At 34.9% G+C, this 13,357-nt stretch overlaps 1 protein-coding gene across 1 annotated transcript in view; it reads right to left on the bottom strand.

Annotated features, from left to right (window-relative positions):
- LOC142342100 (uncharacterized) overlaps positions 1-12,154 on the bottom strand; it is an 81,648-nt gene extending 69,494 nt beyond the window's left edge. Inside the window, exon 1 of the mRNA XM_075393287.1 lies at positions 11,817-12,154. Within this exon, the coding sequence (XP_075249402.1) occupies positions 11,817-12,145 (329 nt within the window). The 5' untranslated portion in view covers positions 12,146-12,154. The remainder of the gene's footprint in view (positions 1-11,816) is intronic.
- Between the last annotated feature and the right edge of the window lie 1,203 nt (positions 12,155-13,357).

Here is a 13,357-nt window from a genome sequence, read left to right as displayed (position 1 = left end):
TAAAACACGTAATAAATTTTGAGATGGAAATACATATCTTTAGTTCGAACGAACCGTTCTCATTAGGTTTTTCTAACAAAATAATTTGTAACTCTGATCTAGTAGTAGTAACTTATATACACTCCTGTAAGCGTTTAGTGCTTTACATTGTCCAGTCATACAGTAGTGTTAAGGTTCGTCGCCTGATTCTATCCATTTCCGTTTATAAGTAATAGAGGGTCTTTTTTGTTCTTGTAGAATAGTGTCGATATCTAGTTGCGCCCTTTTAGCAAATTCAATTAACATCGTTAACAAATCAGAGAAATCGGATTTGACGTTATCATTATGCAGTGCTGTTGACTCTATGATAGTAAAATTCATCATACGCTCCTTGTAAATTTCTTTTTGCTTTCTCTTGTGCATACATTAATGATAAAGCGACTCAGTGACCTATGAGGTCATTGAATTCGTTGTCATTTAATCCTAAGTCATCTAACTCTACCAAATTTACCTCATCCCGTATCTCACTATATATATTATCTGGTTGTTTTTTATCTGTAAGCTTAACTAACTGATTTAAAATTTTGCAGAATTTGAATTAGTCGGCTACATTTTGTGTAGCATTACAAGAGTCTGTTAATACTTCGTCAGATATACTAAATTACATCTTCGATATATCAATTCATTTCTTGTCCAACCTTGAACTTGTGCTAGTATAGGGTAAAAATCATTAGGCAAGTTTGTTTTATCCTTTTTGTGCAACACAGAATGAGAAATTGGCTTTAGATCCGAAGTGTATAAATTTATTTCTTTAGATATTGTTTTATGTTCATTCTAATTTTTTTTTGCCTCCTCTCTTGGGATTTATCTACTCTGTAAATCAGGAAATGCTAGGTTCTTGCCTTCGGTGTATATAATTTTCAAGTTCTGAAATTTAGTTAGAACGACTTGATACTTGAAAAATCAAGCAAAAGTTGTCCAGGCCTAGACCAAAGAAGTAGTATTGGTATAAGATCGCAAAAATATGTATATAGGAAATGAGGAGCCTATTAGATAGCATTTGTATGTTTTTAGCGCGGACATTTTTCCGCATAACCTTCTATGCTGTTGGGACACTTTCTGTTCGCCTTTGTCGAATGTTCTAGAGTTTGCTAATACAATTCTATTTTTTTCCAAAAAATTTTTTGTATAAGTATAAAAACAGTACCTAAATTAGACAAGTCAGCGTGTAATTGAAAGGGGTAAATGGCATTTGGAATTGCTAAAGATATGTCATGCGCAAGTTTTTCTTTCAGTACATTGAATACTTTCTCGTGTTCTTCTTCCCACTTGATATATACATCGCCTCATGTTAAATCATACAAGGGTTTGACATCTATATAAAAAAATTTATAACACAATTTGAGTAGAATCCCAGCGCCCTTAATAAGCTAAGAACGTCAGTCTTTGATTCCGGGGTTTTTAATTTTTTAATGTCAATACGGGAAATAACTGGAGAATGTGTGTTTTCCGATGTAACGTGTCCGAGAAATTTTACTTTGTGTAAAAAGGACATTGTTTTATCCGGTGTGGCTTTTAAGTTAGCCTTTCTTATTAGAGCATGATTTTCTTTTATTATATTGAACAATTCTTCTTTTGTATTAGATTCTAGTAAGGTGTCGTCGATATTCGTGATAGCCTTTTTTTCATTTATAAGAGGTCCGATTGCATATCACAAAAATTTTCTAAAGAAGTTGGGTAGGGGTTTCAATCCGTACAAACCTACTTGATATGTATAATGTCTTCCTCCTATTATAAATGCTGATAATTTTTGTGTTTCGGTAGTTAGTGTCACTTGATGATGTGCAAAAGAAGGATCGCTGCTTGTAAAATTTGAGCCAATTACTCGGGTTATTAGAACTTAGAATGGTTCTAACGGCCAGCTTGAATCACTAGTGTCAGTGATAGAATTCACATAGTGAGCATTTATCGCAAGTTTGACGTAATGCTTCTCTGGATTGAGTTAACCAACCAGCTATTCATATTGCCAGTTCATCTAGCTCTCTTATAATGCATGCTTGTAATAATTCGTCTATTAAAAAATCGAGTTACATTATATATTCCGAGTATATTGAATGGTTGTTTAGTATGACCAATGTCGTATTTTGTTGCAAATATACATCATTGTCTTTGAGTAGCACATCTGGAAGTCGGAAGAATTTGTTCTCAGTTAATTCTATTTGAATAAAATCAAATTCTTTTTGGTTGAAATTAGTATTTGGTCCAGGATGCAAACTTGTAGTTAATTTATCTAAAAATTCTTCTACCTGATATGCCGAACGAAAATTTTGAAATTGTTCCATTGATTTGGGTCTGCGTTTCTTTTTAGCCTCTATAGAAAAGTCATTTGCATATTAATCATCATTTTGAAATTTCTCTTCTAGTTCTCCTGCAGATAGCTCAATTATCTCCGCATTATGTTCTATAATGGGAGGACGGCTTTTTATTTTGTGTTTTAAATTAAATTCTTTGCAACTATTGTATTTATAAATTGTTATTCCTGTCTGTTTAAAACAATCCTCTCATTTTTGGGGCTATTCTCTTCTATAACCTGAGATCGATGCCACATGCTATCTTAGGCATAGCAACAAGTCTTATACCGTCTAGCATAAGTGTTTTTTGTAATTCGCAAAAAACTGAATAAGTTTTGCTTGCTTCCTATGGAGAAGAGTTAAAATTTTCTTTCACTATAAGTCAGTAACTTTTTTGCTGGCTATACCTATCTTGAGAACGTATTAACTCGTGGTTAGCCTTGTTCTCAGATTCAATAATTTTAGAGTATTGTACAATATTCTTCAACAAGTTGGGATATCTTTTAATGAAGGAGGCAATAAAGCCTGTGTCTAATACTCAGTCTCTCGAGATAGTATGAATAATGGGATATTGGCGTCACATATTGAGTGCTCGTCAGAATTATAATACCTTATGAACTCAGCGGTTAGGTCGGAGGATTCGGATCTAGTATTTGTAGTTGTGTTTAGCAAAAAAACAGCTGTCAAGTTTTTCGTATCTATTGATAACTGAGTAAGTAAATTCATTACAGTCGCTAATACTATATTTTGTGCGTTGTTTGAAATATCATATCACAATAGTAAACCCAATTATTCCTTTATATAGGGCAATTTGATGAATTTTATGGTTTTCAATAAGCAAGGTAATTTGTTGTTCTTTCTTTGTACAAAAAGTAATTATGAAGCACAACTCGGTTTTTACTCTAGTCCTTAAGTAGAGAAGAAGTGCTATTTGAAAACATAACTTTCTCACTACACTTATGCTGGTAAAGAAATGTAAACTTAGGTGGAATATAAAGAGATTGATGTATTAAAGGTGCGTTTATTTTGGAGATTTGGAGATATCCTCTTTCATTATTCAGTGAGCCATAACTAAGAACTTCTCTCCATCGCTAGTTCTCAGTTCTATAGCTGGAACATCAAAGTATAGTGGTTTAGGAAAAGTATGACAAAAATCTTCTCCTAATAAATAAAAGTTTTCTCCTCAGTAACCCATATTCTTTATATGTGATTTGCTTTATATTTCCCATCTGTGTTAAAGTATGAGTGTAGTAGAGTGTTCTTGTTATAAGGTCTTGTGTTTTTGCCTGAAGTTTGAATGCAGAACCGTTATAATTTCTTGTTTTAATGCTTTAGGTTTGAGTGTTTATTTGTAATCCCAATTAATTAAGTTCAATAAATATTCGATAATTTATTACAGTGCACGTTGATCCTGAGTCTATCTTAAAATCTGTTTCTAAGCCACTATATCTTCATTGTCTCCGATCGCAAAGTGGTATAGATTGAAGAAATTTCAAGCTTTCGGCTTTGATGTTCTATTCTTGTTTTTCGGAGCGTTAATTAGTTTAAAAGAAATACATCTGAGATAGCGTCACAAAATTCGACGTGTTATTTTCTACTTGTTGAACCCAACGATTTTTATTTTCATTTTGTGTATTGTAAGACTTTGGGTCTTTATTTAGAGTAGGCCTGATGTTACTATTTGCTTGGTTTCTTTTGAATTGGCTATTTTCACTTTCATAGTATTGTTTAGCAGCGTATTCTTTTTGCCGAAATGAGTTTTCTCGAGAAAAGGTTTTGTTGTTCTGCTTATTTTGTTTAAATCTGTTTCCGTAATTGTATCTGTTCTGACAATTATCGAAGGATTTGGTTTTGAGCTCGGTTGTAATGGCTACTATTTCTACTATTGTTTTGATGATTATTCCAAGTATGTCGCTTGTAGTTATTGCTAAATTGCTCCTTTTTGCTCTCTTTTTGCTACAAAAGTTCACTTCTAATCCTTTTCACTTTGTTGTCGAACTTTTGTTTGTTACAAGTAGAGATAGAGTGTCCGTTATTCCTGCAATACACATATTCTAGTATTATTTGCTCGTCCCTTTATATTTTGGTCTCTATTGAAGTTGTTTGTACCCTGTTTAGAACTAACTTCGTTGCTCTTTAATAAACTTGCAGGTTTCTTTATTCGGGACTCCGAAAATGGTAGTTTGTTCAATGGTTGTTTATCAGAATTTTCATTGATAACTATGCAAATTAACTCTTGTTTTATTTGATGTTCTTTTAAATCATTCCAACTTTCGCTCCGCTTCTTAACTCGCCGTTCATGGACCCTCTGCTTTAGTGAGGGGGGTCGTAACCCCCTTATAGCAATATCAATATTTTTTGTTCTCTTTGTCTGGATTGTATTATTGCTTCTTGCGAATGATTAGCATTAGCTACGTTTGTTAAGTCTTCTGGCCAACCTTTAACAACAGTATGCTTGACTGTATGAAAATAGTTTGTTAATAATTCGCCTTCTGGTCTAGAAGCATTTTCTATTTTTCTTCTATGCTCAAATTTACGACCACCGTCAGTAAATCTAACAAGGAAGTCGTCCTTTATAAACTTTAGTCTCATCGACAGAGTCAAACCATTCTAATGCAGTATCAGCTGAAAGGAACCCAAATAGTGATTTCTGTCTATTTTCATAACCCTCTTTTTTATCAGCGTTAGTAGGAACAACTCCTATCAAAAGTTTTAGTTTTTGATCAACAGAAATCCAAAAGCCAAGCATTCTGGCTTGGATCGTTACTTGTAAAATATAGTTAAAGGTACATTACTCAAGGAAAAAGGAGCATTAGCCATTTCTTTTTTAACTGCTTGGACGTTTTCAAGTTTTTTTATCTAAGATAAGTTAATTAATTTTGTAAGAACCAGAGATGACTTAAGATAGTCTAAGAATTACGTCCACTGGGTACAGTTTATTCTTCTTTGAGAACAGAACGTTCTCATTCCTAAACATGTTTTTAAAACATTTGAGTAGAGTTTTGCCATGGCCCTTTAAAATTCATTTGCAGATAGTCAAAAATTGGTCCGAAATTAGCTCCGGTGTCAACTGGTACATGAAATGGGCGTTCTATCCATCAAATGCTTTTTTACAACCGAAATGTGTTTTGTTTTGTTATGAATAGCACTGATAACATTTTTGCATTCTTGAAGTGTTTCTCTAGTTTCCAATCTGCAGCCGTCAAAGTTATATCAATTATGAATGGCTTCACATAGCCCATGGTTTTAAAAAATTTTAGGAAAAAAAATTTAGTCCAAAATTTGACTGATGTTCTTAACTTCTTTTTGTTTATTCTCATGTGTTCATGCTTCCCAAAAATGGTAGTGCAGTAGACACAATTTTTAGGGCTCAACTAAAACATGCGATAGAATCAGTAGACGTGGAATCACAGCCTTCAACTGATATGGCACAAATTGGAGGAAAATTTGACCATCTCGGAAATTCAATTTTAGACTAACATTTCGCGTTTGAATTTCTTGTCTAGTGTTAAAGCTTTTCTCTGAATATCTTGAAAAAGAACAATTATCGAGAACAACAATGTCAGCACTGTGAAAATTGAATGACTTACTTTAGATCTCCGCAGTTTCATGTAGTGGACTCTTCTGTTAAAGACATCACGGTTTTGGTTTTGTGCTATACCGCTTGAAATAACCCCCAGGTGTCCGACCGTCGTGTAATTGAGCTTTCTTGTTATACTACAGCTTTTAAAATAATATTCAATGGTATAAATAACCAGGATGTCTTTGACAACAAGTTATTTGAACTAACTGTAACACAACGCAGCAACCAAAATATGAGGCGGTCAACGTGACTACTTAATCGAAAGATAACTTGAATATAGACTCAAAGATTATCGAAATCAGGGCTTCAAAAAGAAAACAAATTCATTTAGCAGCTTTAGATCACATAAATTGTTGCAATGCAGACATTGAGGTGATACTTGGACAACAGGTGCAAAACTTCATTCGCCAGACAGAGTTCTTTGCAGTTGACAAAAAGTGGCTGCCCTCTGTCCTTTGTTCAAACATAGCTTGGGTTTTGGGCAGTCCTTTACCGTCGCCGTCTGTTTTATTCTCAAGTTTTTCAATGCAATTATATGACAAGTCTTTCAAGTGATTACCAAATTAGAGTCGTGATACCTCCTGTAGCAGTACAACGTACATAAGCAAATAGATACACGATTGTTTGCGGAGACTCGTTTGCTTAATATTCTGGAAACAACACTTCAGTATCATTTAAAAATGTCGGAAAGTAACAGAGTCAAGACAACTTTAATGTGCTGTTCTGTTCCACAGTTACTGTTCCGCACTGGTTCGGCTAACACCATTAAGAAAACCAGTCATCAGTGGTAGATTGGTCAAATGCTAACCAAACTATTGGCTTTTATTTTTACACAATTTCAAAAAGTGCATTATCGTGGCAACAAAACGGGCTAATATAGACTTTTCAACTCGTCTTTTTCAAAAAGTTGTTAACAAACGTTTTTATTGAAGTTCGACATTTTCTTCACCTAATTGGAGATTTCATTAAAATTCTGTATACAAATCAAACTATTGGCTTTTATTTCTAGACAGTCTCAAAAATGTCAGTATAAGGGCAACGAAACGGGCTAAAACAGACTTTCTAACTTGTCTTTTTCGAAATGCTTTTAACAAAAGTTTGTCATTAAGTTCTACATTTTCTTCACCTAATTCGCTCAAGAGTGTAATGAAGAGTGGAATAAACAGTGTAATTTTAGTGTATTTTTAAAAGTGTAATAAGGGTGTACTAAAGAGTGTAAAGAGTGTACATAAAAGTGTAATTTTCTCAAAATTACACTCTTACACTCTTATCCCTGCTAATTAAGAATGGAATTGGCTTTACACCCTTATTCTCGCTTAATAACGGTGGAATACGGGTGTACACCTAGGCCCGGGAATCGACTTGTTCTTGGAAATGGAAACAGATTACCTAGTAACAGTTTAAGATGTCACTAGATGAAAAGTCTCTCAACACGTACGTTTTTGATACCTACCAAGCCATCCAATGGTTCACACGACAAAACCAGGAAAAATCTGTAGAGTACTCAAGTGGGCAGCAAAATTACAGGGCGCATCCACAAACAATAAATGCCGGCCCCAAACGGCCCTAAATTGCTACTGAGTCTTCTTTGTGTACCCCTACCCAGGTCGAGGTGGCCAGACCGAAGTGACCCCTGATCAGACGAGTTTCGAGCGCACACATGTTCCCGGTGCGCTCGAATTACATGGTCTGGAAAAGGCTTCGAGCGCAGTTTGTCTGAACAATGGTCTGGAACTTGCCTGATCAGAGGCCACTTTGTCTGGGACGGTCGGATCAGAGGCACTTTCAAGCGCACACTAGTCTGATCAGAGGCCGATTCGAGCGCACATTAGTCTGACCAGAGACCAATTCGAGCGAAATTTTTTTCTCAAGTTTTTTTGGATCTTTTCCGTTTGTGCCCCCCCAGTACGTTATGCTCCCCCCAGTTACAGAGCACGTGTCATTACATAGTAAATCATTATGTAAAAATATTGCACGTGCATCTGGGGGTTGCAAATAATATGCACCCACTAAGCTGGGGGGCACAAACGGAAAAGATCCGTTTTTTTTGTTTTCTTACTGACTTTTGTTGTCTCGGGTAACACTCAACAAAAAAACAGCATTCTGATCGAAACTGCATCTGAAAATCTGATGGGTTTGATCAGAGCCAAAGGGTCCAGCTCATAAAAACTGCCGGTCCCCTGAAGAAAAGATATTGAATCAAAGTAGATCAAGACGTTTTTATGCAGAGCTGTCTAAGTTCATTTTTTCAGTTAAAACCATAAAAAATGGCATACTCAGTAATTTTTTTGATCATTTTTTTGAGCATCATTTATTTTTATTAGCAATACTTTCAGGATTGGCTTTTTATTAGTTGAATATAAGATTGATAAAATGATAGATGAAATGAATATATTATAACGATATTGAGGGATTTGTTCATGTTCAAAATCTTTCTCTGATCAGACTATCTCGAACGCACTTTAGTCTAAACAGAGGCAACTTCGAGCGCACTTTTGTCTGATCAGAGGTGATTTCGACCGCACTTTAGTCTGGGACTATATTTCGAGCGCACTCTAGTCTGGACAATGGTCTGGAACTCGACTGGACAATGGTCTGGAGCTTGTCTGATCAGGGGTCACTTCGGTCTGGAACTCGTCTGATCAGAGGCGGCTTTGAGCGCACTTCGAGCGCACAATGATCTTCGAGCTCTTACTCGTCTGATCAGAGGTCACTTCGGTCTGGGACGGTCTGATCAGAGGTCCCACTTGTCTGGGACGGTCTGATCAGAGGCGATTTCGAGCGCGACCTCAACCTGGGTACTGTTGGCAAAACACCCTTCGGCCTTTTGTTTTTCGGCAAATATTGAGAGTCTGTTCGACACCTCCAGAGCGCTAAATTTGGGAGCCAAAGACTTGACCACATGCAAAAATTGCACATTGAAATGCACGTCACGTGACAATGTTGAAGTCGACAATGACTGACAAAAAAGTTAGTTAGATTCGGTGAAATCCCCCGGGTCATCAGATCGGAAGAATTGAATTATCATCTCCATAAAGGTAAGTTCAAGCTTCCTATAAATAAAAACAAGCCAGATCTGATTGACCGAATAGGTGTGTCTCCTTAATCCACTGAACTGAAAGTCACAACAATGACACTCTGGAATCACAACAATGACATTCTGCTTTTCGAAGCTTATTTGTTCTCAGCATCACCTTAGACAATGTGTTTTGTTGATCAGACAGTTTTGTAGAATTTTATACGTGTATGTATCAGTTAAGTGAGTGATGTTAGCGGTAACTTTGTCAAATACAACATTGATTTTTCCTCATTATAGTATAAGATCAGCCAGCAGATGGTATTTCATCAGCAACAAGAGACGTTCAATTGAAACGATTAGCATTTGATTAAATCTGACAGACCAGATTTAGTTTTAATTCCGTCATCCAATAGTACCACTTGTTGTTGTTTTTGTAAGCGGTTTTGCAAGGGGCAATAGTTTGCCGTAGAAAAAAGGGGACAGTGAGAAGTGAAGATTGCGTATTTGCCCGTTTTGATTACACGTCGAGTACAGCGCTTTTAGTTTTCGAAATACTTAAAACTAATGGCGTTTTAAGGTTAATAGAAAAATAAAATATCTTTTAGCTCCTTCAGAAAAAAAGTTCCTGTTCTTCAAGTTTAAGTTACCTTACCTTTAAAAATGTGGTAGCTATTGATGCTTCAGAACAAATTCATGTGGTGCTACTGCTGGTGGTTTCTCTGGATATTTTTATAAAGAACAATCATCGAAAACAACAATGTCAGCACTTTGAAAACTGTAACACTTTCTTTAGATCTATCATCAGACTAATATCAGGTGACTTTGCTTTTAAAAACACCATGGCCTTAGTTTTGTGCAATACCGCTTGAAGTAACCCCGGAGGGTCCGACAGTTGTGTAATTAAACTTCGCTGGTACAATACAGCATCAAAACTAACATTCAAGAGCATAAATGTCCAGAAGGTCAATGACACCAACTTGTTTGAACTGTCTGTAACAACACACATCAACAAAAACTAGGGGCACTCAACGTAATTGCTTAATCGAAAGATAACGTAAATATGGGCACAAAGATTATTGAAATCAGGGCTTTAAAAGGAAAACGACCTCTTTTAACAGTTATAGATCCCATGATTTGTTGCAATGAAGACCACGAGACAGTACTTGGACAAGACGTGCAAAGCTCACTTTAGGTAGCCAGTTTTATTCTCAAATTCTTCAATAGATTTTTATAACAAATTTTGAAATGTTTGGCAAAGTAGAGTTGTTATACCTCTTAGAGTCGCACAGCATACTTAAGCAAATAGACGCACGATTGGTAGCGGGGAGTCGTTTGCTCGATATTCTAAAAATAACACTGCACTCAAATTTTAATCAAAGTATGCTAAAATACATCACATAAATATCTTTAAAAAAATGTTGACACTAAAAACTTTCCATTAATCCATCTTCAAGTTCTAAAGTTGATTCTTTGGCTCCAGACGATTTGGCTCCAAAAAATGACAAAAAATTTTAAGAAATAACTTGAAAACAATTGCCAGAATTACAACAGTTTTTGAATTTGTTTCTGCATTAGCAAAACTTACAAATCAAAGATAATTACGAAGAGTTTTTATAGCTGCCATGAAACTACTAGGAGCTTGAGCAATAATTAACTCAAGCCCAGTTTTAGAAAACACTCAAAAAATAGACAAACATCAAGAAAAAAGTGGACTTTTCACCGTGAATTTTGACATTAGGGTAAATTCAACACCCAAAAGACTACAAAGACTAGCTAAGGGATTTAGTTTAAATTTATTTCCTCCGAGCTTGACTTGTTTATTTGGCTTCGAAAACTAAAAGCAAAAAATATGTTTCAAAATATCTTGAAAAATGTCAATTGCACCAATACAATCCATATTTCTGGGTTTTAAAAAAGTAGAAGCGCAAAAAAAATGCCGAGAAGATGAACCTGCTATTAAAAAAATATTACATTTTGCCATTTGTTTTGTACTGGGATCTTTTAGGGTTTCGATATGAAAATTTTTTTACCTTAGTTTTTTTCAACCTTTTAGTTTCTATAATCTTGGCAAAAGAAGATATGAACTATGAAAATAGAAAATTTTTCATAAATCTTGATAAAAGATTGATCAAAAATTTAGTCTTTTTAACAAAAATCAACAATGTTTCGAATTTGTATCTATCTTGTCTTTTTTCTTTTTCATACACCATAGTTAAGAAGACCGAACGAAAACAAGGGAAGAAATGTTCGTTATGCTCGGTTTTCCATGTCTGAAATTGTCGATATATTAGGTTTTCTCGGGTTTTTTTGGTAAGAGACGCTACAGAAAATCAATCTGTTCCGTCTCTTAGATTCAGTATGTTGGGTTTCTCAGAATTCGGTGTGTTCAAATTTAAACGTACTATAACGTCGGCTTCATTGCAAAATTTGAGATTTTTGCCTACAGTATAGTCAATTGTTTTCGTAACAAGCTAATTGCAGGAGTTTCAAGAGGACCTCTTGAAGACAATTTCTTCGAAAAACTTTCATCTCTGGCGTACTTTTGAAATTATTTGTAAATTAAAATATGAACTTATTTTGTTTTTCATAATTATAATTTAACAGATTTGTTGAACATAGATGGGGATTCAGTTGATTTAATCACAGTCCCGAGGAGGTATTGTTATAATCTCTTGTTGTTACAAATTGACCATGCCGATAGTTTGGTACGTTTTAAACTAAAACTTTTCGACAATTTCTTGCGTTTGAAACCACGCGTACAAAATCTAAGCAGCCGAACATGTCAACGATTCTCTTACAAACGGCCTTTTCTGGTTTAGGGTAACATCTTATCAAGATAATGTGACTTAGTTTTCTCTGAGTACTGTGTGATAATTTACTATACCTGAATGGTGTGTCAGCCTCCTCTAGAGTTTTTGGAAAGTCGTCGACAAACTTCACTCTTATGAAGCTTCCAACTCCGCTTTCAACTCTTATCTCGAAATAGGCCGTCGATCCAACCAATCGGTTGTTGGCTGTGATAGTATCTATCGGCAGAGATTTCACAATTTCTATCGGGTTGCTTTTCAAACCCGCAAAACTTGAGGTGCGGAAGTAGAAGAAGTACTCTTCACCAGCAGTCAAGGGATTCGTGACGTCATCGCCTACGGTGACTTTCCCTGAGCCCACTTGGCCCAAGATGATCGGGGATCGACCATCATCATCGGGGGACATTGTAACTTCCATAAACTGAAATCATCAGGTCCTTTGCGCAATTTTTTCCCAACCGTGAACTAGATTTCGTTCTTGTTTGGCCTGTGAGAGCACATTAACCCTGTCCAGACAAAAAACTACGATCTGGCAAGATTCTTGCAGAAAAAATCTTGTAAGATCTTGCAAGATAAAGATTATAATGCAAAATTTCTATATTTTTGGAGAAACATCCGCTCCACAAACCTTTTTTTTTGCAAGAACCGACCATAATCTTGCGAGATAAAGCATTATGGATAACATAAGCCGTTATAGATGTGGAAAAAAGCAAATATTTAAAGTTAAATTACAGAAAACAAACGATTAATAATAAACATTAAGTAACTGAAAGCACTCAACTTTTGGACCTCAACAAATTTTGATTGAGATCATTTTTCACCCATAACAAAATGAATAAAATACTTCAAAAAGCAAGAAACTTTTTTCGTTTTGTAACTTCTCGGAGTAAATAACACCAGAGTAAACAATGTACGTTTTAATTTTTTGACAAATCACTTGACACTATAATTAAGCAGATAAACATTGTGCGAGAATTGGATTATTGTAACTGAATCCGACTCAAGCAATGTTCCTAAATTTTTAGGCGATCTGCTTTTATAAAATCAAAATCCTTGCGCTTTCATTAACAAAACATCTCTGATGAGACACAAAACTTATGTACAGATATATATGTACATAATACATGTGCCTAATATATAATATATATATATATATATATATATATATATATATATATATATATATATATATATGTATATATGTATATATATATATATATATATATATATATATATATATATATATACATTTGAAAACATTAATTTCTGTCTTAAATACAAAGAAAGGTTCCTGTTATTCTTTGATCCTTCTTTTTTAAAAAAAAATTAATTTGTTTACCAGAAGTATAGTCTAAGAAAAAATCCTACTTAAATCCATATATGCACAATGAATACGCAGCATGCGGTGGTCTATATAGAGTGCGCTCAAGTTAACGAAATCACTTTCTTGATAAACTGGTTAACCAATTTTTGGAACACGACTTGCAGAATTGTGCTGTTTTAAATTGAAAACTTCGCCCAAATCGGCATTTGTGCTAAAATCACCAAGTAAATATCCATTCCTAATTGCCAAAAATGGTAGCAAGTTCTAGCAAAAAAAGCACTGCAAAAATTAGCG

Source organism: Convolutriloba macropyga, chromosome 7 (assembly GCF_964194025.1).
Source record: "Convolutriloba macropyga chromosome 7, txConMacr16.3, whole genome shotgun sequence".
Lineage (NCBI taxonomy): Eukaryota > Metazoa > Xenacoelomorpha > Acoela > Convolutidae > Convolutriloba > Convolutriloba macropyga.
The sequence above is the reverse complement of the archived record's forward strand: the minus strand, read 5'-3'. Positions and strand labels throughout refer to the sequence as shown.